We start from the raw sequence: 26,302 nt of genomic DNA on the forward strand, positions 1-26,302 counted from the left end.
GCGGCGCACGCGGCGCGCGGGCCCGGGGGTGCGGGCGGCGGGCGCGCGCCGGGGCCCGGGGAGCTGGCGCGGCCCCGCGGCCATGCGGGAGCAGCTGGAGCGGAGCCTCGGCGAGTGGCGGGAGCTGGAGGAGGAGTTCCGGCAGCTCCAGGTGAGCGGGGGGCGGCGGGGCCCCGCGGGCATCGCGGTGCCTCCCCCGCCTGCGCGGACGCGGCTTCCCCCGCGCTGCCCTTGCCGGCTCTGCTTCGCATCGCGATGCGGGGCCGGCCCCGGTTCGCCCCGCCCGGCAGGAGCGGGACCGGGGGTCCCCATGGCCGGCCGCATCCCCGGGGCGGCTCGGCGGGAGCAGCCGGAGGTGCGGGAGGGCTCCCCCCAGCCCCAGGCGCGCTCGCTGCGGCCGCGGGGTGCCCGCACGGAGCCGGGATCCCGTGCATCCCTCCGTGCCCGGCCCCCGCACACAGCCCGTGTCCCGCTACCCGCACGGGACAGCCCAGACCGAGCCCTGGCCGTGCCCCAGGTCCCTCTGAGGATGCACCAAGATGTGGTGCCGCGGTTCCCGTTGCTGGAGAAAGGATGGAGAAAGGAGACGCGGTGCGGTTGTGCTGCAAAGAGCAGTGCGGGCAGCGCCTGTCCCGCCAGCATCTCCTGGCCGAGTCTGATTTCCTGTGGTGGGATACGCCGGGTCCAAGTGCTGCTTTTCCATCTTGCAAAAGTGCACCGACGGCCAGAAGGGCCTCGGAGTGGGGGCCAAGAGCTGTTCTACAAGATGCTCTTACCTCCCGAAACCTTCCCTTCCTTCTCTGCTTGTCATCAGTGCTGCACCTATACACGTGCTTAAAATCTTGAAGCCAGTTTTAAAGTACGACAGGCTGTTCTCACTCTGGAGGCTGTTTTAGCCTCTTTTAGACTGTTAAACAGAACGTGCATGCAAAAAGAAAAAAAGTGTGATCTCCACATTTAGCTTGTTTCTTAATTAAAACTCAGTTCAGGTTGTACTCCTGTTAGCAGAAACAAGGATTGGGTGCTGGGGGAGAGCAGCTGGCGTGGTTTTGTTGGTCACTTGTTTGCTGTGTGCACCTTCTTGACAAACTCCCTGCCTTAGTCTGACCTAAACCACAGTAAATATCAGTGATTTTCCCTGCCTCAGTTTCCCCACCTGGAAAAGCAAAGTAGAAAGACTTTTTGGTGGGGTGGCAGCAGCTGAGGTGTCAAGATTAGTGCTATAAAGGTGTGCTCAGTAAAACCAAAGTGAGCCTGAAACAGTGAGAGCTGCAGTGCCTGTACGGGGTTAGTTTGGTTATTAAGGTCTTTAAATCAGACACTGGAGCTTGTTTTGGATTGTTCTTGTAAATAAAGAACAGCTACCAGGTGGGTCCTAGCAGGGAGGAGAGCAGAGGTTTGGTTTGTGTGGTTTCAGCACCATGTTTATGCTCTGGGAAGAGAGGTGGGAATTTCCTGTGGTTCTTGGTGTGCTGGTCGGTGAAGCAGCCGTGTAACCCACACTGTCTCTTGGCACTAACTCTGCACACTCTTTTTCCAACTCATTATAGGTCTTAAAATTGGCTCAGAGGTCATTGCTTGGTGCTTGGAGAGCCCTTCCTGAGACCTCCCTCATGGGGAAAGGAGTGAAATCCTTGCAAAGGGTGGAAAAGCAGAGCCAAGAGCAGGGAGGGATGAGAGCAGAGGCTCCTGTCAATGGGTTTGCAGTTGGTTGTCCTCGTTATGGCTGAGCACTAATTGGGGGCTTCAGGGGACCAATGAGCTGTGATAAAGCAGTTCCTCCCAGGGAGCATCTGAGGCCACAGGCAGGGACATCAGTTCAGCTCTTTAAACCAGAATATGGGGCAGGTTGCTTGAATATCCGTGGGGTTGGGATGGCAGCGATGGCCAGGAGGTGCATAAACCCTCAGCCATGGATTTATGGCTGGTGCTGTGTCTTTCCCTTCCCTCCCCCACTCTGTTAGGTCCTCACTTATTTTCTCCAAGATTTAATCTGGCTGTGAAATTGGAGTGACTGCTCAGTGATTTAGCCACCATTTGATGGGCATGGATCAGGATCAAATGGAGGATTAGGGGATTCAAGGATTAGGGGCTTCATTGCAGGTTGGGATGGGAGTGAGAAGCTCCTGAGTGGGAAAGCTCTTTAAAGAGGCAATGAGATGAGTGTAGAGGATGCTTTTCCTCTTGTAGGAATTTCATCAGTGTCCATTTACGCCCTATTGTACTGGTTTGGCATCTTCCTCTTCTTGCTTGTTAAAGGGGTGCCTGTTGTATCCCATAAAACCAGGATTTTCCTGGTTTCCCTTGGAAGTGAGGACCAAATGCCATGAATAACCTAGGAGGGCTCTTCCTACCAACCATCTCCTCTTCTCCTGCAGGAAACACACAAAGTTTACAGGCAGAAACTGGAAGAAGTCACCAGCTTGCAGACAGCCTGCAGCAGCTCCATACAGCGGCAGAAGAAGACACTGAGGGATCTGAAGCACAGCCTGCAACGGTAACAGGAGGGTGGAGGAGGCAGAGATGGGATAGTTCTCCTTCCCAAGGGCTGAAATGCTTGGATTTTTAGTACTTTTACTAGAAAATCTATGTTGCAGTGCTAAAGTTGTTCCATATTACAGCCAAGTAGGGTGTTCATTACTGCATGAGAGAGGGAGTCCTGTAAATAAAGACATTTAAGGGAGCTGGTGTGGGTTTCTTCCTTGCAGTGCGTGCTGTGTATTGCAGGGCTGTGCAGCTTCTGGCTGTGCCAGGTGAGCAATGCTTTGCTCTGTAAACTGCACTGGAAGAGCAACACCAGTCCTTGAACCTGAAGGTATAACTTGCTCCTGGGTGGATTTACAGGAGGGAACTGTCCCTGGTTGCTTGGCTGATCCCAAGAGCCATGGGCTGAATTCCTTGTGTGCAGCACCTCTGACACCACAGGCTGCTGGCTCTGCTGTTCACTGCTCTCTGGTTAACATTAACTAAAACCACAGTTTGTCAGTAAATCATCAGCTCTGTGTCCTGTTACATCCTGAAATACTTCATACCTGAAGAGCTGCAGCCTCTGCGAGGGCAGTGCCTGAAACCACGCACAGAGTTCCCAGGGTGGAGGGAGTTCCTTCAGAAAAACACAATATTCCCATGCAATCTGTCACTGAGCTGATGGAAAGAGAAGCTGATTTATAAACCAACTGGTTGAAGTAACCTACAGCAGCATAAACCTGGCAGTGAAATAAAGTCGTGATAAGCCAAATGGTTCCTCAGAAATACAGGAGCAAAGCATCAGTTCCCAGAGCCAGCTTTTTAACAGCCTGGATTTTATGACAGCATTATTTTCCTTCAAATAAAAAGGAGGTGAAAACATGAACAGGAATATCTTGTTTCTGTGTTCTTGCAGGTGCAAGCCCAGAGCGAGTCCTGAGGAGTTTGCTCTCATTCAGGAGATCAGCAGCCAGATCAAGGAGAGGCAGAATGCCTTCTTTGACATGGAAGCCTACCTGCCCAAGAGGAATGGGTATGTGCTCCACCAGGGAGGCTTGTGTGCTCAGGGAATTTTGGATTTTTAAATGTTCACAGCAATGCTCTTTGTTCCTGAAGGAAAAGGTTGAAGAAAGACATGTAAAATTGGATTAGTCATAAATCTCTTGCTGAGCTGCTGTGTCAGTTGTACACAGAATTCATTAGCTGTGAGTGGATGTAAATGTGTGTGGGCAGTGCAGGTTTTCTGTTAAAATGACAGTAACCTGCACTGGCAAGGGATTGTGCAGTTCACTGTTCCACACTGATGTTTTCCTGGGCTAATTTTTTTGAGGGCTGAATCAGAAGAAGACTTTTCTCTTTTTTTAATAATATTTTTAACCAATTTTAACTTTTGCTTCAAGCAGGGTTGCTAGGACAGAGTTATATCAGTTGTCAAGGGCTCTGTGGTGCTGCAGCCCCTCAGAAGTTTCTAAGAGAAACTTTTCTTCCAAATCCTCCCTGTGTTTGGGTTTGGCCAGTGCATACTACATATATTGCCCTTACACTGTAGTGCAAAAAAGGGACCAGGAAAATAAGGCTTTTCAGTAACTTCCTAGAAATGCTGACCAATATTTCCATGTCTAAAGGCTCTTCTGTGGTATTTCCCTCCAGTTTGTATTAACTGAAAACCTCCAGCAAACGTGGCTTTGGCAGAGCCACTGTCTCATCACCTCGCTCTAGATCATCCTGTGGTGTTCAAATAAAACAACTTACTTGGGTCTGCTCTTGGCTTTTGTCTTCTAGCCTGTACTTAAATCTGGTGCTGGGAAATGTGAATGTCACTCTCCTGAGCAACCAGGCAAAGTGAGTGAGCCTCCCCACGTGTGTGAGTTTGGGTTTCTCTGGGCCAGCTGTGGGTGTGGACTGGAGCCCAGAGAGGGAATGGGTTTCTCTTAGGCCTGATAAGTGAAATGTTGAGGGTGGGTGACTGGACTATGACATGGGGATGAGCTGACATCTTATGTAGCTCCAATTAATTCAATTTATTGCTTGCTTTTAAGCCCAGCTCAGCCTGTGACCTTAATTGTAAAAGTGTTTGGAGTTTTTTTGTGCTGAAAAATGGTACTGTGACTTCTAGCATACAGTGCTCCAGAAAATGGAGATATATATATATATTTTTAAAATCTTGTCATGCCAACCCAGAAACCAGCTCTGATGGACTTAGGGCATTGTGTTGCAGCTGAGACAGACCCTCCCTGCAGGCAGAACACTGCCTTTCACCACTGTCCACTGCTTTTCTAAGGGTTTCAGCAAAACCTCTGTCTCTGGGCTTGATATTTGGCTTTGTATGTGGTTTGAAAAGATGAAGCCACGTTCCAGTCAAACATTTGTTTGTGTCCACAAATGGCACCTGTTTCCTTCCAGGTTTGCCTACAAGGACGAGTATGAGAAGTTCAAGCTTTATCTGACAATAATCTTGTTACTGGGGGCTGTTGCCTGCAGGTGTTTTCTCCACTACAGGTAAGATGCATTTTTATTTCTTATCAAGTGTTGTGCATAAAATTGTGCTGAGTTTGACTTTTCTTATGCACTGTTAAGGACAGTGAGACAGCTCAGGTGCTGTTTAGGCTTTGAGCAGTTGGGCAGCAAGACACCTGCTCTTCTTCAACTCTGGCAGGAGCCGTATTTTAGCCAATTGGTTTTCCTTTTTAAAAGGAAAGTCCAACATCACATTTCCTGATGATGCTAAAAATTGATGTTGTTATTCTGGCATCGTGCTGTCATTGGGAACAAACAGCTGGTTGGACTTGTGGGCTGTCCCAGGCAGAGACCAACAGTGTGCTGCAGCTCTGGGGTAACAAAAACAACAAAAGAGAATTTGTGTGAAATAATCAGACTTGAAACATTACCTCTAGGTTGTGATAAAGCCTCTGAGCACCAACAAGCTTCCGTTATCATTTTGCTTAAAAACCAGGAAGGTGTTGGAGCCATGCACTTCCACTGTGGTCTCTGTGTGTCTGAGTGAATGCAGGATTGTACCAGGAGTGATGCTGCCCTGTACAGAGGCTGCCCCAAGTCCCCTTGGCTTCAGGAGTTTGCAAATGGCAAAATAAAGTTTTGGTGTTTTGGTTTCTTTGCTCCAGAGCATAATGCTCTTCCATTCTTTTAGTTGATTGGATTGATATAGATCTCATGGAATCTCCTCATTGAATTAGCCTGGAAAGGCCTCTCTAAATTGGATCATCTGCTGCTTCTGTGGTGCTTTCTCTCCTTGAGCAGCACTTAATGTCATCCCTGCATACCTGCTTATCAGCTCAGGATCTGCAGTGTTGGATCCCAGGGTAAAAGGGGCTGGAGCCTGGCAGTGCTGCCCCTGTGTGCAGTGCTGCATGTGGGTTAGAGATGTTCAGGATGGGACTTTGTGTCCATAGCCTCACCTGGGCAGGTTTTCATCTAGGAAAAATAGGGATTTTTAAAATGCGCCTTTATAATTAACAAGAGGGTTTTTTACTCTGTGTTTTTTGTGTTTAACAGGGTGACAGATGAAGTGTTTAACTTTCTGTTGGTGTGGTATTACTGCACGCTGACGATACGGGAGAGCATCCTCATTAGCAATGGCTCAAGGTACAGTGCCACCCTCAAAAACCAGGAAAGCATGAAATGTCCTTACAGAAAGCCAGGCAACAAAAAGGGATTCAGCCTGGCACTGAAGCCCAGCAAATCTGAGATGCTGATGGCCTCTCTGCAGAGTCTCTTGTCTCTCTCCTCCTCCCTGGTCACTTCCAGGGGCACCTGAGATTTGGGGAGAGAGCAGTTGCAGTTCCTAATAGTCCCCAAGTTAGTGGTCCAAGGTGTTGGCTGGTTTTGGTAGCTGTAGGGTGTAGATGTGGTCTGGAGTGTGTGTGCTGCCTTGTGTTAGAGGTCACACATCTTTGGCTGGAAATGCCACAGCATCCCTTGTGCTTGAGTTAGGACATCTGCTTTGTTCCCATTTTTGGATCATTTTTTGCCTGTAAGCTGGACTTCAATGCTGAAATCCATGTTTCTTGTCTAACTGCCATGTTTTTTACTGCTCAGGATCAAAGGCTGGTGGGTGTCTCATCACTATGTTTCCACGTTCCTGTCTGGAGTGATGTTAACGTGGTGAGTCTGCTCCTGCCTGCTCGAGGTGCTTCAAGCCTGTTTCATGGTGTTTACATCATCTGAGCATTTAAATCCAGCGTGACCATGAAGCTGTGGCCACAGGACGTATGGCAGCGTGTCAGCCTTAATATTTGTTTGATGTTACAGATGTTTTCAATGATAAATACAACACTGTAAGTTTGTATTTACATTGCTGGCTAAAAAAAAAAAGGAAAGAAATGCAAACCCTGTGGCTGTAGTTGGGCTGGTGACAGCAAAATCTCTGCAAGTCTCCCAGTTTCTGTCTCAGTACTTAAGGAAACAAGCAGCACTTTGCTATAGAAGGACACCACAAAATGGATGTTTGGTGCCTTTAGTGAGCCTTGATTAGAGAGTTTAAAGCCAAAAATTCAAGTTACCCCCTTGCAGAGGGTGGTGGTGGTGGTCAGATGCACTCCCTGTGCAGCCTGTCTCAACCTGGGCATGAACTGATGAGGTAATTATTAAAAATTGTTTTAAAACAACAGCTTCTCCTGAATCTGTAAGGGTCTGACAGTGGCTGGGGCAGGCAGTCCTTGCCCTCCATCTATCCTGAACTGCCCTCAGGATAAGCAGCACAAGCACCCCCTGTTGCAGATTCTCAATGCAGATGATGCTGAATGGCTTTGCTGCCTGGAGAAAACTGATTAAGGATGAAATGGCTTTGCTGCCTGGAGAAAACTGTGATAAAGGATGAGAGGGGACAGCATTTATCCTTGTTAGAGAGGGGAAACCTAATCAATGAGAGCATTTTCTGTGTGGCTGTAGCACCTCCCTGGGCTCCCAGTGGGTGGAATGGGCACCAGCTGCTGCTTCTTTTGCTAATGGCATCAGGCCTGGTGGTGAAGGGGAAGGGTTGGATGCATTGGATGCTTTTAGCAGATTAATGGAACTCCCCATGTTCTGCTTCCAGGCCCGATGGACTCATGTATCAGATGTTTCGCAGTCAATTTTTAGCATTTTCAATATTTCAGAGTGAGTATATCTTACCTTGCTAATTCAGGGGGTAAAGTCATTTTGTGTCATATGTGATTAGAGAAAACACTTTCATTAGGTAAATACTGGAATATTAAACTGTAGGAATATAAAGATTGTATACAAATATGCAATCTACAAATATAAGCAATAATTAAATGCTGTTGGATTAAATATTATTAAAGTAGTTTGATGCTTACCATACTTCTGAATAACCAGTGGAGTGATGTTTTCTCTCTCCTTCTCCAGGCTGTGTTCAGTTCTTACAGTATTATTACCAAAGGGGCTGCCTCTACAGGCTCCGGGCTTTGGGGGAGAGAAACCACTTGGACCTTACAGTAGGTGAGGTCTCCTGCTCTGCTTTCTTTGCACAGGTTTTGGGTGCAGTGATAGGGAGGGAGAGGGCTGTATGCCCCCACATTGCAGAGCTGTCCCCTGCCTGGCTGCCTGTGTCCCAAGGCAGGAAGGGCAGTGAGACTTTTATCCCCCTCCTCAGGTCCTGTAGGCCAGGAGCAGAGGAATCTGATTTTTGTCAGCATTTGAGGAGACTGAGATGGAGGTTTTGGTCATCCCTAACTTTATCCTCCTCCAACTACTGCAATTTCAAACAAGTATTTTTACTTGATAGGAATAGCCCTTATGGGGTTGGGGGAGGAGCTGCAGGTTCAGTCCTGGCTCTTCTGTGCTCACACTCTGCCTCTTCTGTCAACCTTTTCCAGAAGGATTCCAGTCCTGGATGTGGCGGGGGCTGACGTTTCTCCTTCCCTTCTTGTTCTTTGGGCATGTAAGTTGGGTGATCCCCTCCTCCCTCTGCGGTGCAGTGTCTGCTGCTGCACCACCCAAAGGTGCTTTGGATCACACACAGCCATGACAAACGTTTCCAAGGCTTAATTCTTTTTGCTCGTAATTAAATTGCCTTTTTTCTTTTCCCCTCTGCAGTTCTGGCAGCTATACAATGCAATCACTCTTTTCAGATTGTCAAGGCACAAGGAATGCAAAGAATGGCAGGTGTGTGTTGGCTCTGCTCAGAAGCAGCACAGAGCAGGGCAGAGGGGGTGCCTGACCACATCCTGAAAGATATTTGGGCATCTGACTGCATTGAAATATCTCAGGATAATGCAGCACAGAGCCTGTTCTGTGTCTGGTAGAGCCCAGCAGTGCTGAATATAATCCACGTTGTAATATCACAAGGTAATAAATGCTGCTTCCTCTTCCCTTCCAGGTTTTTGTGTTGGCTTTCACATTCCTGCTGCTGTTCCTCGGGAACTTCCTCACTACTCTCAAGGTGGTGCACACTAAACTGCAGAAGAACAAAGACAAGGTGAAGAAGCTGTGACTGCCCCTGTTCCCAGTGTGCATCCATGCCTGTGCCCCCAGCAGGGCTGGTGTGGGACAGACCCTGCTCAGCCCCAGCCAGGCCACGGATGGGCTCGGAAGGACTCGCCTGTCCCCGTGCTTGGTAAAGGACTCTGCCAGCACAGACTCAGTATTAATGCAAGCATGGCTCTCCAGTCACACTCCTGCTATTTATGTATATTTAATATAAAATGTATTTGCTTCTGGGGTTTTTGTTCTGTATATAGAGCAGCATGCACCTGCCAGCGTTAGGGAAAATGTGGGATCTACTGTAATTCCAATTCTGGAATGATACCTGACACTTTGCAGTTTTATTATTTAAATTCTGGGTATTGAATTTATTGAGTTTTATGAACACTCTGGGTGGATCAGTAATACAGAATGAATGCTGTTTTTCAAGGCATTTGTTTAAGGCATATTCTCAGTGGCAATACTAACCTGTGTGTACTGTGAAAAGAAAATACTCATCTTTGTACCATACTGCTGCTATATACACTTCTAAAAAGCTATTTAAAGAAGAGGAATTCCTCCTTTGAAAACAAAATCATGCAAGCAAAAGCAGTTTTTAAATGGCAGGGAAGTCTGCTAGCCCTTTTCCAGGGAGACCAGGTCATTTGTCCAGGCCTGAAAGAATCTAAAATAAACCATTCAATATGCAACTGCCTCTGCCTTATTTAGTAACAAGCCCTTGGGTTGATTTTTGAGGCATGGTTCTGGAAAGGGGAGGACAGGCTCAGCTCAAATATTAATACTTTCTTTAGATGCTGCACTTGTACCAATAATGAAGAGAAGGGAAATGCTGGGTCGAGGGGATGGCAGGGGCAAACACTGACTGCTACCCTGCTAAAGTCCTTGTGCTGCTTGAATTTACACTTGCTCATTGGAACACCTTTTCTGGCTGCTGTAACTTCTGTGCCTCCTCAGGCAGCTGCAGCACTGAGCTGGCTTGGGCTGTGTCTTTCCCAACAGTGAAAGCAGCACAAAGCCCAAACTGGGCACATCCTGTGGCAGTGTGAGTGGCAAACAGTGCCCTCCTCCCCAGAGGGTGCTCACAGGGGACAGACAATGCACCACAGCCTTGAGATGGAGTCATCACCTCTGTGGCTCAAGCTAGCAAAATTACCTTTGCTGTGTCACCGTCCTGTGGGCATGAACAATTAACTCAAATTTGCATAATTTCAACAGTTTTCACACCAGTTGGGCTGTGTTTTGCTATCTTTTACACACCCTGTAAGGCTTTTTTGTTTTACTCCCGGAACTCTCAGATTATGAGATCTAAATTATTGTCTGTTGAGAGCAAACTGGAACCTTGTTCTGCAGGGGTGAATAACGTGAGTTCTGCAACCTGAGAAACTCAGATTAAAAAAGCCAGAGAGATTTCCAGTGTGGAGCTGATGGTGAATGGGTCACTTCCTGAACGTTGGTGTTTCAGTTTTAAGTGAGGTGAGGGGTGGTTCTTTTAGTGACAAGTAGAGAAAAGGCTGCACAATTCTTCAAGGTTGTTCTAGTCAAGGATGTGCACAAACTTCCAATTAATTTAATTTCCCATTTTAGGCTCACAAGTATTCAAAAACCTTAATTAAATCCATACAAGTTGGGAAAAAAAATATTTTTCAAGGGTCAAGACCTGTTTACCTGCATGTAAAATAATAATGGTGGCTTGCTCCAAAACAGGTTTGCACCAGCTGGTCATGTACAGTTTGCCTTACACAGAAAGCTTTCAGCAACAGCTGTACTGCAGGAACCACATTTCCTCTCTCAGTTTTGGTTTTTGATGAGTACAAACTAGGGATTGTTCCTGCAGTCAGATCTCAGTGAGGGGATGTGCAAAAGAAGCAGGAGATAGGAGGCACATGGACCAGGGTGTGCAGTGGGAGCCTGCCTGATCCTTAGACAACTGACACCTTCATCACAAAAGGGAAAATTTTAATTTATACCAGCAGAGATGATTTCACAAGTGAATTAATTTTTCCTCCAGTGTGCACCACGATTTGCATCTGTCTTGTATTAAATAGGCTGTAACTGTTTATCACAAGACTGACTTAACATTACATGTAGTAGCTGCTTGGAGTACTTCTAAATTTGAGTGCTGTAAATTAACTGCTTCCCATGATACTCCATTATTTAATTGGAGCAACTGATGTATTTCCATTGATAAATGCCACTTTCCATTCCATTGATAAATGGCACATTCCATTCCATTGAAGAACTCTGAGGTGCAGGTCTGCAGAGCTGCTCCAGGGGATTGGGGATGTTCCATCTGCACTCAGGGGGCAGCTTGAGGCCAACTCCTGCCATTGCCACCAAGAAATTACCTTGAAAATGTTAATACAAAACTTCTTCTGTCTCTTCTTCTGCCTGATAAGCTGCTTTAACATTGCTTCTGAAAGATGTGAGTTTTCTACTGGAAAAAGGCAGTAAATTGTAGCTCTAACATGCCACAATTATTTTGCAGAGAAAGAAAAACCCCAACACTAAGTTATATAGTAGCAGTTGCTGTTCATTGCAGTTTAAATAGTGAGTTGTTCACACTTAGAAGCAAAAGCCAGATGGGTGAAGGCACACAGCATGATTTAACTGTGATAAACAGCTTTGAAAACTCCGTGAGAACAGTGTAACAAAAGTGCAAAAAATACTAAAAATAATTAAAATTTCAAAATAAAAATTATCCTAGGAATACAAACATGGTTTTTTTAAAAAAGTTTTTAAAGTGAAACTTCTATAAAATCTCAATCACTTGGCTCTCGTGCAGTCCAGATCATAACACTGAGCACACTTTCTGTTTCCTGTGGCCCTTTGCTTTCTTCATGGCACTCAGTGCAATGGTTGTGGCTTCTTTAAAAACATTTTCTATGTTCTCACGACATTTTGCTGAGCATTCCAGGTAAATTTGTGCATTAATCTCCTTGCAAGCTGCCTCACCCTGGAAAGAACAGAAAGGTGAGAAAAGATGTAATTTTGGTGATGAGTGAAGGAAGGTGAGTTGGGAAGAAAGGGAGTTAATTTGTACATCTTTGCAGTCCTGAAGAAAGCAGCTGCCTCTGAGTGCAGTGCTAGAGTGTGAGTGGCATTGGTAATAAACTGAAGCACTGTAAATAAACTTGGTGTTTTTCCACTCTGCTGAACCAAAGCCTGGCCTAAGAGTTCCGAGCATTAGAGACTCTTGAGATGCAGAGTCCTGATAGCACAAAAATATTCTCAGTATTGAATTTCTTTACTCTAAATGCTGAGGTAGTTACTTAAGTGAGGATGTCTTCATGGTGATATTTTTTTCAAGCCTGACCTTAACTATTCTGTGATGTCACCTTTAGTAATGAATGTCACATGCAAGGACAGAATCTGCACTGATGCCTTGCCTTGTTTTGCTGGTGCACATGCAGCAACCTTGACTTTTGCTTTGAAGCATCACAAAGGCTCAGCCAAAATCCTCATAAAAACAAAGGGGTGCCTGCATTTCTCAGCCATGCAATGGGAACATGCTTGAATCTAAAATATTTCCATGCAATGCTGGTTGTGTGAAATCACTACAGACAAAGCACAGTGATTTCTTACTTGTGATCCTGTTATTGTTCCTGCAGAGCCAGCCCCCAGGTTTGACTCGTGAGCCTTTTACTGTGAATTCCATGTCTGCAGCCCATGGCTTACAGACTCTGCAATTATTCATTGTAATCTCTGGGAGTGGGGTCACTTGGGCTTTTATTGGAGGGGGAGGGTATTTCTTCATATTTAAGCAGTTTGTCTCCTTCTAGTTGTTTGCAAGCTGCAGTGGTGGCAGATGCTGTTCAGATCCCCTGTGCCTGGCATGGGAAGCATCACGTCGTGTGGCCCAAGGTGCCATCAGCTGTAAAAAACTGAGGTAGAGCATATTTCAGGGAGGGAAAACCAACTGGGAGGGCTCACATAGGAGACAAAGTTTGTATAACATGTGGGTCCTTGAGTTTAACTGCATGAGGCCTCAGCAGACTGGCCAGCAGTGTCTGTTGCTTGCCTGGAACCTCTCATGTGAGGATGATGAAGGGATTTGTTCATGCAAACAAGGGACAATCTGCAGCTGTTCACAGTGACAGGCTGGGACCTCATCTTGTGTGCAAAGGAGGCAAACTAAAAGGCCCAGCATGGTTTTGTGGTGATGCAGTTGCAGTTTATTTTCCTGCTGTTTAGAAGAAGTGGTGTTTCACTCAAGGTCGTAGTGCACTTGACCCTGTTCCCTGGACGTGTGTGTCAGTTTGAAAGCTGCTGTTCCTGCTCTGAGGTGAGAGGAGAAGGATGGCTTTGTAGTTTAGAAAAAAAGAAAAAGAAAAATTGGAGGACCAGAGCAGAAAGGTCTTGTATGACATGGAACAAGCTGTTCCATCACTGTTTCTCCTGTACCTAGGACAGCTATGCCAGTGACATAACACTACTCATAAATCTAACTGCTTCATAATACTTAGAGATACTGATGATATGTAGTTTTCTTAAGATTACTTTAGAGACTTCAAAGAACAGTCTCTCATGTCAGAGAAACCTTGCAGATGTTCTTGCTATTGGCCTTGAAAGGGTTTATTTTTAAGTGGGATTTGCAAAACACATTTATTCCAGAACAGTCATACTGGAATGGGTTTCCTAACATCTCCAGTCTTTATCACAGTACTGACCAAAGCACCAGTGATGGCTGCAATGTAGGCTAATAACAATTATGAAGGAAGTCCAGCAAACTTGTTAAGGCTTACAAACTTGTAACAGTAATAACCCAGCTGTGAAAGAAGAATGAGATGTCATTAGCATAAAAGGCACATAGTTGTGTCCTTTAAAAACTGCTCATATTTCTCTTTACTTTGGCACTAAAAATGGGTGGTGATTTGACCACTTTCAAAAACAACTTGCAGAAAGCTCTGTTAGTGCTGCCAACCATTTCTTGATCTGGATCACCTAATTTTGCAGTGTCTGTGATCATAGCTGTGAGGAGCAATGCCATCACGTGCTTTATCTCCTGCCAAGAGGCCACCACTGTAGGAGCACTGAGGTTTACCTGGTTGTAGGTGATGGGCTCCTGCCTGGCAGCCCTGAGCCTGCGCAGCTGCTCCTTGTCCTTCCGAAGGTCGGTCTTGCAGCCGATGAGCACGAGCGGGACACCCCGGCAGAAGTGGTTCACTTCAGGGTACCACTGGGGGAAGGAAAACAAAACTTTTACATCTGGTTTTTATTTTGTCGTTTGTTTCCTGAAATCAAAACAATACAGCCAAAGCAGCATTTAATATAAGTTGCAATTTTAGAGTTTTGGAGTTAGTCTAGTGGGGGGGGTTCAACATGCACTATTTACATCCCAGAAATGTTTAAAAGTCCTACCCAAAGTCAGCTGCTTTATAAAAACATAGTGGCATCTGTCTCTATGCCAAAATGTTTATTTACCATCTGTTTAAATTCTGAGGAGCTCTTCTAAAGTCACATTTCAAAACAGAATTTGGACTAAGTCTTGCTTTGTTTTCCTGGTGCTATGTCCAAGAATGCTTTGGAATGTTACAAAATCCCAGCACAGAGAAGTGGTTGCTCTCATCTCTCCCCTGCAAATAAATACGCACGTGATGGAAGCAGTCTTGCCTCTAAGATGTGCAATGTTGGTTGTGTGACATTTCTACAGATAAAGAAGTGATTTAATTGCTGGTGTTTGATCTTTTTAGTGAGAGTCAACCCCGGTCCTGAGCACTTAGGAGCCATGGAGAGGTGAGCCCCAGGTCTAAGGTCTGTGACCTGCAGCTCAGTGCAGGATGAGTGATCTGGGCATCCACACACCCAGGGTACAGGACACTAAAAGCACCAGCATTTCTAATCTGACATCTTGTCATATATCAGGCATGTGTAATTCATTTAGAAGCCTCTTACCTTGGCTGCTACATTATCATAGCTAGTGGGGTTCATGACATCGTAACAAATTAACACAACATTGGTGCTCTGGTAAGAAAGTGGCCGCAGCCGATCGTAGTCCTCCTGCCCTGAAACACACAGGATGGTTTGGATGAAGAAATCTCTGTCCTGAGCAAGCAGAACAATGGGGATATGTACAGACACATTCTGGAGATCAAAAACAATGGTATTATAATTTCATACTTGCAAAATTCCTTCCCTTGAGTACAGGAGATTTCCCCTCACTGACAAAATTGATGATTAGTATACAGAACACATTCTTGGCAGGTTTTAATATAAAGCCTGCTTTGTCCACTTGCTGAGGACTTAGAAGCAGTTGAAAACACTGACTGCCAAGTTGCTGCTCAAAAATAAAGTCATCAAGAGGAATATGACAATTATTATTAAATATTTTCAGTTTGACAGTGGCAGTCCCCATAATCATTTGCACATGTGATGCTGTGAGGAAAAGAAACGCTGTATTTCCTAGACAGGAATGGTGAAGTAGAAACCTTAGTGGCAAACTTGCTTTTCCCAGCCTGGTGAGCTGAGAGGAAGCAGTGATTACACACAGGATTGTACAAGCCATGCTGCAGCATGAGCCAGGCTTAACTTGGCCTTTGAAGCAGGACTCCCCAGCAGATCTGAGGGAATTCTCCTGAATTCTGGAAAAGCAGGGGATTTGTCATACTTCTGATTAGGGATACTCTAGCACATGATGTGACAAGAGGAAGCTGATTTGCTTCAGACCTGTACTCTTCCCCTTACAGTAATCACCATGCCAGGGTCTGAAGGTGTCTTGCTTTGAGAGATTAAGTTCAAGAAATCCGTAATTCCCAGATACAGCTGGCAGCTCAGGGAAAAGACCCAATCTTTTTCATTTAAAAAGGAAGAAAGCATGATTCAAGCAGTCTTTAGAAGGTGTATTTGTCATCTGAATGCTGGAATCAGGCACGTGTCTGTGATGTACTGAATTTCCACGAGGAGAACTGGGAATGCTGGTCCTTCCCACCATCACCACAATCCACACACAGACCAGAAACTGCCCTACAGGGAAGTCCCACAACTCAAATCTTCATGTTGATATTTCAAATGAAGGAATGTTCAGAAAATTTCAGTGTGCCCCAACTTTACAGCAACGATTCCTGCTCTGGCACCTGCCTCAGTCCAAAGTCATGTACTCATCACTTGCCAACATTTTTGTCTCCAGTCTGAAGAACTGCAGATACTAGAAGGCCATTATTATACAATATTTTTCTCCTTTCCTTAATTTAAATGATTGGTTGAGATACACTTTATTCCAAGGCAATCCCTGCTGAATAAGCCATTACTCAGTTTGCCTGGGATGTTTGTACAATGGGAATCTTGGACTTGGACCATTTTGTATTTGAGCTTCCACAACAGCCGTGGGCTCTGTGGGGAGGTGCAGAACAAAGAGGGATTGATATCTCAGGGTTTAATCCAGAAATAATACACAATTGACAAAATTATGCATGTTGTATAAACATTCAGAGCAAAGACTGTACTGCTTATCCCTTCTTATTCTCCCAAACCATCTACTTGTTTGTAACCAATTTGCCATTTTGTTGCTGAGATAATCCCTTAAATGCATTAAATACATCAGATGCCAATTTTTTTCCTCCTAACTTCCTCTAGTTCTGTATAAAGTTTTCCTTGTTGAAGTTCAAGCCTCTGAGTTTCTAACAACATAACTTGTAAAATTAAAAGGTTCTCTGAGTTGTTGTTGGCAATTGGTGAGGCAGACAGGGCTGTCCCTTTGGGAGAAACATGTTTATTTGCTTGGAATCTGAACAAACCTCTAAATTCACACTCTCCTGGATGGGATAACAGAAAAAGAGTCTTTAAATGTGACACAATATGTTGTATTGCAGGTCAAAAACTATAGATATGCCCTGGTGAACTGCTCCTTCATCTTCAAGTCCATTTGCAGTTATGGCTTTTAAAGCAAACAATAAACACATGAGAAAATGCTGTGTAAAACACAGCTCTGTGTGCATTTGGAATGCTGGATACAGAGTCCAGGACAGGGTGGGGTGCAGAGAGCAGAAGGGGAAGGTGAGAAGGCAATTGCTTAACCTGTGTTACAGCTGGGGGTTGCAGCACTCCGGGGAAGGAGGAGGAAGCTGCTCTTTAGAAGCTCAGCTGCAGCTCCTCAGCTGCTGAGGATGTAACGGGACCCAGATCAAACTGTATCTAAACATAGACATCCCCCTCTCTGGAAACAATCCCTTTCACCCCCTGTCCTCAAGTGCTGCGGGTGAAATGCAAGAAAGGGCCTGGGAGACTTTTTTTCTCTGTAAAGCTGCTCAGTCTGTGGTCAGAGCTAATTTGGCAGAGATTTAGGGTTTTTTTCTAAGAGTTTTAAAAAGGAGGAACAGAGGTGAACCTAAGCAGTAACTGAATGTCTATGCAAAGCCCTGTGTGTGCTTCCTCAAACACAGGTAGCTCTTTTCTTTCTCCATTTAACACAAAACATGCTGTGGAGGAGTTGGTTAAGTATCTGCCTACGTGTGAGCACATCTGTGACCCTGTGTCTTCCTTGATTCATTGTACCAACAGAGACTTTGGGTTTTTTTAAAGAAAAAACTCCACCCAACCGAATTCACCTAAAATTTGGTAATTCCCTGCCAAGCTCCCAGTGCTCTGCGTGCCTCTGGGAGATGCTGTGTAACCACACAACTGCAGCCAGGCCCTGTGGTGGGGAGGGAGCTCTGGTGGTGGCTGAGGGTGAACAGGAGAAGTGAAACCACAGGTCTCAGTTTCATGTGCATGTTCACATCTGTCTGCTCTTCCTCACCCCTTTGCCCATGCACCACCAAAGAAGTGCCAGCCTGTGAGCTGCTTGCCAGTTATGTTTTTTTCCCTATTCAGTTTAAAACAAATTGCAAAATGGACATTCTTGGCAGGAAAAAAATTGGTAGAAGAGGACACTTGGGGCGGGAGGAGGGGCACACATCAATTAAAAAATTGGGGGTTTCGTCTTAGTCAGGCATGACTTCCTGTCAAAGCTATGAGAAATTATTCTTGCATTCAAGAATTCTGGCTTTTAAAATTTCTCTGAAGACCTTGTGCTTCTCTCATCAGAGACCTGAAAAACCTCTCTGGAGGCCTTGCATGTGCTTCCTGTCAGGCACAGCAAGCACCCACAATGATGAGGCATTACTTCCTCCCCAGCCCAGCAGCACTCTGCTCTCTGCTCTGAGAAACTGCTGCACCAGGAATTGAGCCTCGTGTCTGAACTGCGCCTCGGGCATCAACACTGCCCCCTTGGCATGGAAAAACTACAGAGTTCATTTACCTCCCAGTGCCTTTGCCTCTGCCGAGCACAGCTGGAAGTGGAACCTTTTAATTGAAAAAGCAGCTGCAAAGGCTGTTTGCAGACAGACAAGTGATGTTACAAAGCCTTTACACATTGCATATGTGTACCACCAACTTCCTGCAACAGCGTTTGATGAGGAAGACACAGTACCGCAGCACAAAACGCTCACCAAAAATTATTGTTCTGGTACATTTTAGACTAATCCATTAAGTTCATTTGTTACCAAAATTCTTGTCAAGAAAAGAATACCTTTTATATCTTGAAATGTTTGTTTCTTAAGCTTTTTGTTTGTGTGCTCCTCCCTCAGTAAGTAGGACAAGATCAAATGTTTGAGCTGCACAGGACTTGACAATACAAAGAATCTTTCCAACTTTAAACATGGAGCTGAACCCGTCCTTTACCTTTCCATGATGCTGAAGTACACCCAGCTCTATTTACTGTTGCTCCAAGCAAGATCCTAAAAATACACAACTCTTGGTGCTAGTCTAACCCTTAAGGAACTCAACATCAGTTTTGTACTATTAAAAACAGGATGAGATTAAAATGTGTGCTCAAGTGAGTCCTTCCTCTAGCAAAACTTCCAGTTACAGAAAGAGGCTGAAAAGCTGCTTGAATTAGAGTTTGACAGAGTTTATAGATATGTACCATAAAACCAAGTAAGCAGCTTTGAAATAGAATCAAAATTCAGGCTTTCCCCCTCCCAATTAAATGTCTTAATCCAGGTGACAATCTCCCTGCTTTCTTTCTTGCTCTGTCTTATGGAAAGCAAAAGAAATTTAACAGGAAGGGAGGAGACAAGTGTCAACAGCCTCAAGAAACTTGTAGCCTTGTGGCCATGGTGCTGTTTTGGGAGGTGAAAAATGTTGGGTTTCGAGGTTTCCAGAAGAGAGATGGAAAGCAATTGTTCTTTCACACCAACAATGGCAGCTCCACTTCCCAAAGTGTCTCACAAGACACAAAATACACCCCACTGTTCTCCAGTGGAGCAGTGCTTTAGTCCAAATCAGTTTTTACAGCTGTGAATTCAATGTGGAAGGTACACACTGAGAGTTATATGCATAAACGGGGAAATTACAGGACATGGGGTGATGGTTTTAAGCTATCAGAGGGCAGATTTGCAATAGATATAAAGGAGAATTTTTCACAATGAGGCACAGGCCGCCCAGAGAAGCTGTGGCTGCTCTATCCATGAAAGCATCCAAGGTCAGCTTGGAGAAGGCCCTGAGCAACCTGATCTAGTTTAAGGTGTCCTTGCTCATTTTAAAGGTCCCTTCCCACCCAAAGTGTCATGATGCTGCAGTGAGCCATCAGCTCAGTGGGCAGTCCCTGGGCTCTGGGGGCTGCAGGGCTGCTGCAGAGCTGAGTTTTGAGACACGAGGAGCTGTGCACCCCTGCCAGGCTGAGGAGAGCTCCGTGCTGCACTGCTGGACCTGCCCAGCCCACTGCCACCTCTGGGTCCAGCCCCTGCTCCTTACAGCCTGGAACAGACTCCAAAGGCGAATGCTGGAATGTGTGGCACGGGGATTTTAAACGAGAGCTCACAACTATGTGGCAGGCAAAAAATCCACACTGACAGCAAACAAATATAAAAATCATGAGTGCAGCGGCAGGTTCTTGGTGCCAACACCCTGTATTAAGGAAATTCCTCTTTGGTTGCTCACAGCAAATTCCAGTCCTTCTCTTTTCCTCTTAGACCCAAACCCCTTGCTATCCAGTCAAATGTATGTTATCCCAACTAAATGGACTTAGAACAGTAACACTGACCCAAGAAGACACATTGACAAATTGGGTGCTCAGGATCTTACTACACTGTAGTAAAAGTTAGCAGTGAAATTCACTTTTAGATTAAAAGCCTTTTAAATTATGTTTTCAGCTATCACTTGCAGTATACAAGAAGGTAAGTGTGTTTTATTACTATTAAAAATGACTGGACTGCATTTGGTTCTTATTTGTCTTGGTGTAAATTTGGAACAACTCCACAGGCTTGAACTGAAACAGATGATTTACACTGAGCTGAAACCCAGCACGTGTCAATTTTAGGGTTCATTTAGGAAAGCAGCTGGGTAACAGAGTCTGGGAACTTTGAGTGAAGTTGAACACAAACCATTTCACAAGTTCTTCAAATGAACCTGAACAACTATCAGCATTTTCAAATAACTTTTACTGCCACAGCCTTTTGATTTTGAACACAAACCAGCCTTTTTCTCCTTCCCTATTCAATCACACATGGCAGCAGATTAAAATGTTTTCCTGGTTCATTGTATTATGCTTTGCATCTGGGAATTGCGTTTTAATACTTCCAGATACGGTTGCTATTTGATGTTTCTAAATTAATTGGGTTGTTAAGATAATGAATGAGTTGATGACCCAAACTGACATTAGACAATCAATTCTTTTTTTTCTGGAAGGCACATTGATATGCAACAGGTAATGGTGGTTGGTTGGTTTGTACTTTCCTCTCTAGCAGTTTTACCTGCAATGCTATGGCTAAACTATGCTGGTAGAGAAGAAATTTGAAAACCTGTCCAACTTTACAGTCTTCAAATATTGGGCTGATTTAAGCTGACACTGAAAAATCTGCTGGAACAGGAACTGGGGTGCGTGCGCTCACAGGAGCAACACTTTACAGTTTCTGCTTATTTGCCTGAAGTTACGAAAGGCTGGGCCGGGTTTGGGCTCAGTCCCAGGCCAATGTCCCCGAGTGCTGCCCTCGCAGTGGCCGCACAGGAGCTGCCCTCGCAGGAAAGTGGAACCCCTTACCTGCGGTGTCGTACAGGTTCAGGGTGACCTCCTTCTTCCCCACCGTCACACTCGTTGTGTACTTCTCAAAAACAGAGGGCGCGTATTGCTGCAAAGGGAGAAGGATCTCGATGATCTCAGAGGCCTTTTCCGACCTCAGTGGACTCAGTGATTGTGAGGAGCGGTGCTGGCGGGGCCCAAGCGCTGGGGCCGGCCCCGGCTGCGGCCCCCAGCCCCGCGGGAGTGGCAGCCCCTCACCTCGGGGAAGGAGCCCTTGGCGTACACCATCAGCAGCGACGTCTTCCCGCAGCCTCCGTCGCCCACGATCACCACCTTCACCTCCTTCCTGCCCGACGGGGCGGCCGCGGGGCCGCGGGGCTGCTCGGCCGCGCCCTCGGGCACGGCCCCGTTAGCCCCCTCCATGGAGCGGGAGCGGAGCGGGCCCGCTGAGGGCGCAGCGCGGCCGGGACGCGGCTCCGCTCCCCCTGCGCGCCCGGGGCGGGCAGAGCCGCCCTCGCCCCGCCGGGGATTGGCCGCGCCGCGGCCGCCGCCGCCGCCTCAGGTGCCGCAGGGCCCCGCCCGGGCCCCCCCGGACACTGGGGGAGCCTCTCCCGGAGCCGCGGCCTCATCGCCGGCCCACGGCCGCCCGCAGGCTGCGGCCGCTCGGGGTCACGGCGGGAAGGCCCCTCAGGGCCGCCGGGGCTGCTCCGCCCGCCCGTCCCGCCGGGCGGCCCTCGAGGCTCCATCCCCTGGGACCATCGGGCCCGCGGCGCTTTGCCCTTCCACCCACACACGCCATCCCCATTTATTTATTCATTCATTCCCGTGCCATTTGTTCCCACAGGGAGCCCCTCCAGCGCCGCGCTGGGTCCCGCCAAGCGGCCGGCGCTGAGGGAGCGCTGCGGCTCGGCCCCGGTGTGTGAGCAGGGCCGAGCGCGGTGAGGGCAGGCAGAGACCCCCGAGCCACCCCCGGAAAGGAACCTTGGTGCTGGCACTGCCAGTGACTCACTGCTTGTTTTCCACCGATTTATTGCTTGGGAAAGAACCGACAGCTCTGCTCGTCATCTGCTCACCATCCAAGGTGAGCTGCAATGAAAATAACTGGAATTTCTCATTTTAATTGCAGGGATGTGGTGCCCCAGGCTTTCATGTGGCGTTTTTGGTGGATCGCAGGGGATCGCAGCAGCTGGGTGTGTCTGGCTCTGGAAGAGGATCGTAACTGCTGGATTATGTTTGGTTCCAATGCACAGGTCAGGGGAGTGACACTGAGTTTTGGACAGACCCACTCAGGTGCAAATCCACCACCATTCAGCACAAAAAAAAACCCACATTTCTTTCCCGGGAGGAATTAGCAGTGTGCTCTATCCTAAGTTTGTTTTTAAGTAAAAATTTCCTCCATTTTTTTAAATACCACTCGTGGAAATAGCAACAAACCCCTAAGGATATGCTGGGGTGTAGCAAGACTGTTTAATTCAAGTAAGGAAAAAAAAAAAAAACGCAAACCACAATTCGAGTAAGGCTTCTAATTTTCCCCTGCGCAGTTGTGTCACTAGATGGCCTTCCAGACCCAATACAAACACCACTGCACTCGGGCAAGGAGGATCCTGCTTTGTGCGCAGGGCGAACAAAAAGCTAGGAAAGGATATTTCTGCAATAGACAAGAAGAAGGACCTGTAATACTTAACACGGTGTCATATAACTCAAATTATAACAATAAAAAAGCGCTTAAATGCACACCTATTTAAAATTCGCCGTTCTCCTATGGAAAAAGTTGATGCAAGCACATAGAAATTGTCAAAAAATGCTTTATGAGCCAAAGGCTTATAAATCTTATCTGGAACACAGGAAAAGCCATCAGCTCCTGTCCAGTGTAATGGCTGAGAGCATTCCAATGGCACAGGAATGGATGGGCCAGGAAAGAATTTGTTTTATCCTGAAATTATTTATTTGAACCTGGCTTAAACCCAGTATCACACTATGTATGATACAATCAGCAGCTAGAGTTAACAGTCATCCTGTAACTGAAGAATTCAGGGGGATTTTTTCAAATCAATTATTTCCATTAAAAGGGGATTTTTGGGGGGATAAAAATATTTTGTGGTTCATTATTAATTTGTGAAGTTTTGCTTTTTCTTTTTGTTTTTGGGGTTTTTTTCCAAGTCTCACAAAACAACCTTTATGTTTCTCACAGCTCTGTCTCCTTGTACATTCTATAAAGAAACTTTTAGATTTGTACACCTTTAGATTTGGGGTGAAACAACAAAAAATAAGCAGATTACAAATACAACTGTAAACACTCCAAAGACTATTTTTAAGTAATGGATGTTCTACTTGTAATGAATCAACTTATTATGGATGAAATACAACATTTCAGTGTCTTAGGTAGTTAATTTTAATTAGCAGCTATGCAGTGCTTTAGGCATATTGTTTGGGTTTGGGCAAAAGCTGAGCCTATTTTGCTGACTCCAAAAAAAAGCAAAATCTAAAATGGAATTGTGCCACTGATTTAAATGGAAGAAGATTCAACCCTCTATTACTGAAATTCAAATATGATCATTACTAATTGCAAGTGTCCTTCTCTAGTTCAGTTTTGGCCTGTACATTGATTTTGGCACAAGTTCTTTCATCAAAAGCTTACACATCTGCAGCTCAGGGGTCAATGTGCTTGTGGAGATTCTCAGTGAGCACAACAAAACCAGGGCATTAATGGGGTATGGAAAATATCCGTGCTCCAATCCTGGTGCCAATTTGTTGCTCCATGATCACCAAGGAAAAAGTTAGGAAGGGGTGAAAGGTTGGCACACTGCTTAGGAAAACTGCTGGGAGTTTGTGATTTTTATAAGATGCTTTAACACTCAGGATGGTATTGATGGGTAATTCAGGTTAGTTATGAAAACACCCAAAAAACCCTCACAGATAAGGTTCAATATTGTTTGCACACACCATCTGCTGCATACTCCTATTGTTAGTTTATTTGGTAACACAAACTGGACAAGAATGGGGACATGTTCTTCCTTATTATCATCACAACTGTGTTTTTGAAATACACTTCATTTTTTCTTCCCAGTTTACAAAGACTTCAACATAACAACATCTAATCCCATTTATGTCCAAGGGAATATTCATAAACTTAGTTAAGAAAGTGCATAACAAGACAGAGCCTTAAATATTTATTTTTTAACATTACCAGTGACATTAATTATTTGTGTTTTCAGCTATGAAGTCCCACTCCAGCATGTACTGAGCAAGAGCAATGCCTTGAAAAATTCACAATAAGAAAGACAGACCCTGAGGAATGGGATTTACCAAGTAAGTCAAGTGAATCTCTGATAAATTTCAGATGTTGTACAAAGCCAACAATTGCTTGTCATGTGCACACAGATTCTTACCGAGGGAGTCTCTGCCCCACAGAATTCATTATGGACAGGGCACAGAAGGAAGGGGGAATTATGATGTGGGAGAGCTGAACTATCCCTGCACACAGCACAAAGTTCTGGTGACAGAATCTGTGTGAGAGGAGAAGGCCATGACAAAGCAGGTGTGTACCACTCAAGGTGATTCCTCCTGTTTACAGAACAAATGAACAAAATTGGTTTTCAGTTGTGCTTTTGCTCACAGTGCCAACACTGCTCTGACCCTCACTAAACCCTGCACACAATTTCCAAAATCAAAGCTCCCCAGTGTCCTTGACTTTCAGCTGCTTCTCGGTCTCCATTTCTGCAGTGTTTCTCGCTGTTCCTCTCACACATGCAGAGCTCAACCATCTGCTCCTCATGGCCTGGTATTTTACACACATGCCCCCACCCCAAAAAATCCCTTGGGCCACATGATTCACCATCTATTCAAACCTTGCCATGTGCCTGGTTTTTTGTGTAGTAGCTCCTACTGATGTAAATCCCTTGTTCCATAAGGGCTCTCAATTGCCTTTTTCACTGAAGGCAAGGTGGCTGTGACACCTGCCAATCTCTGAGACGCTTAACCCAGCCTAAAACATTATTACATTGTTGTTTGGCTGAGTAGGAACCATTTTTTTTTTTTCCCAGTGGGAAGTGCTGCCAGAAAGGCATTAACTTTCCAGACTATTAAGTAATATGGAAAAATTATATTTCAATAAGAAAATTTCCTTTCTGCCTTTTCATGCCTTAGAAATAGTTCCTGTTTCACTTGGCTCAAGTAGCCCCTGCACTAAATCAGTGCAGAAATCTTTGGATAAACTCTAAGTAAAATCTGTCCACATGCTACCAGGGAGTTCAGAGGGTTGGGAAAGAAAACAGGACAAGGGTCTGCAAGGGGAGGTGTGAGACAAATTAAGACATACAACTCAGCAAAATCAGGCAGAGAATATTCAGGCAATCTAATGTAGTTTGGACAAACTTTATTCATAAAACACACACTCATGACTACCTGGTGAGCAGCTATTTATAGGGAACACAAACTGTTTCTTGGCTATTTTCTCTGGTATTCTTTAAATCAGGGCTGCCAACCTGTGTGAGGCAAATATAGCCAACCTGATACATGCATGGCCAACATGCTGTGTTTTGAATTTCATCTTTCATTAGAAACTGAGTTCTTGGCTTTGCAGCTGTGGGGAAAAACCACCCCATTTTACAAACCTGAAGTAAATCAATGTGGTGACATCTCATCCTGATACAGTAGGTGCTTAGAGGCAGTTTCAAGTTTCTGTTGCTCACTAAAGCGTGAACTCTCAAGCCAACTTCTGTTGTGAAAAATGGGTAACACAAAGTTAGGATCATCCTATGCTTTTCTGGAACGTCAAACACAATGAGTGATCTCTGAAAAACATGAAATGAACAGGTGAGTGTCTGCCAGCACCTCCACAGCTCTGCCCCCATGGATCTGGGGATGTGTCTCCCAGATGTGCTGAGCCACAGGCAGGAATTTGTCACCACAGGCTGGCAGAGCTATCACAGCAATGCTGGATCTCATCCCCTGCCTCTGTGCTGGGAAGGCAATCTGGGGGTTTGGTGTAGAGAGAGGGATCCAGAACACCTCGTTTCAGGTGAGATCTGCAGTTGTGTTTGCCTTGGGAGCTGGGCTTGGTTTGCCATGGGAGCAGGCACAAGCAGAGGGTTCAGGAGTGAGGCACAGCTTTGCTCATGGCTGACAGAGATCAGGGATCTGCTACAGATCTGTGTGAAATTAGTCACCTTCAGATGATCTTCTGCATCCAGATCTGCAGCAGAGAACACATCCCATCAGGAAGTAATTTGGGGAAATTTAGGGAAAAGGGCTACAAACAGCTTTGCTTGCAACACAATGTGTTCTTAGCCAGTATCCAACCAATCCCTTTAGTATAACCTTTAAAATCCCTCTGGCTTAGGCCTTCCTGTGTTTTCATTACCCAACATTCCACCTAACCCAGAAAGCACGAAGATATTATTT

The 26,302-nt window shown here is 45.7% G+C and overlaps 2 protein-coding genes across 3 annotated transcripts; one reads left to right on the plus strand and one right to left on the minus strand.

Moving 5' to 3' along the window:
- The first annotated feature begins 26 nt into the window (after positions 1 to 26).
- Positions 27 to 9,596, plus strand: TMEM120B (transmembrane protein 120B). Its single transcript, XM_036393327.2, has 12 exons — positions 27 to 151; positions 2,379 to 2,497; positions 3,383 to 3,499; positions 4,249 to 4,308; positions 4,870 to 4,965; positions 5,980 to 6,069; positions 6,523 to 6,588; positions 7,520 to 7,581; positions 7,831 to 7,923; positions 8,301 to 8,365; positions 8,521 to 8,589; positions 8,804 to 9,596. Exons 1-12 carry the CDS (start codon positions 83 to 85, stop codon positions 8,915 to 8,917), a joined length of 1,020 nt encoding a protein of 339 aa, XP_036249220.1. The 5' UTR covers positions 27 to 82; the 3' UTR covers positions 8,918 to 9,596.
- Positions 9,597 to 10,557: 961 nt separating this feature from the next.
- Positions 10,558 to 21,322, minus strand: RHOF (ras homolog family member F, filopodia associated). 2 transcript variants are annotated; one of them, XM_036393329.1, is made up of 6 exons: positions 21,158 to 21,322; positions 20,921 to 21,008; positions 14,800 to 14,909; positions 13,949 to 14,083; positions 12,490 to 12,788; positions 11,757 to 11,860 (listed from the first exon to the last, which is right to left on the minus strand). In XM_036393329.1, the coding sequence occupies exons 1-5, from the start codon at positions 21,320 to 21,322 to the stop codon at positions 12,750 to 12,752; spliced, it is 537 nt and encodes a 178-aa protein (XP_036249222.1). In that variant the 3' UTR covers positions 11,757 to 11,860; positions 12,490 to 12,749. The 2 variants fall into 2 exon arrangements, with proteins under 2 accessions (XP_036249221.1, XP_036249222.1); XM_036393328.1 differs by lacking the exon at positions 12,490 to 12,788 and having other exon boundaries at positions 10,558 to 11,860.
- Positions 21,323 to 26,302: the final 4,980 nt, after the last annotated feature.

Source organism: Molothrus ater, chromosome 18, assembly GCF_012460135.2.
Source record: "Molothrus ater isolate BHLD 08-10-18 breed brown headed cowbird chromosome 18, BPBGC_Mater_1.1, whole genome shotgun sequence".
NCBI lineage: Eukaryota > Metazoa > Chordata > Aves > Passeriformes > Icteridae > Molothrus > Molothrus ater.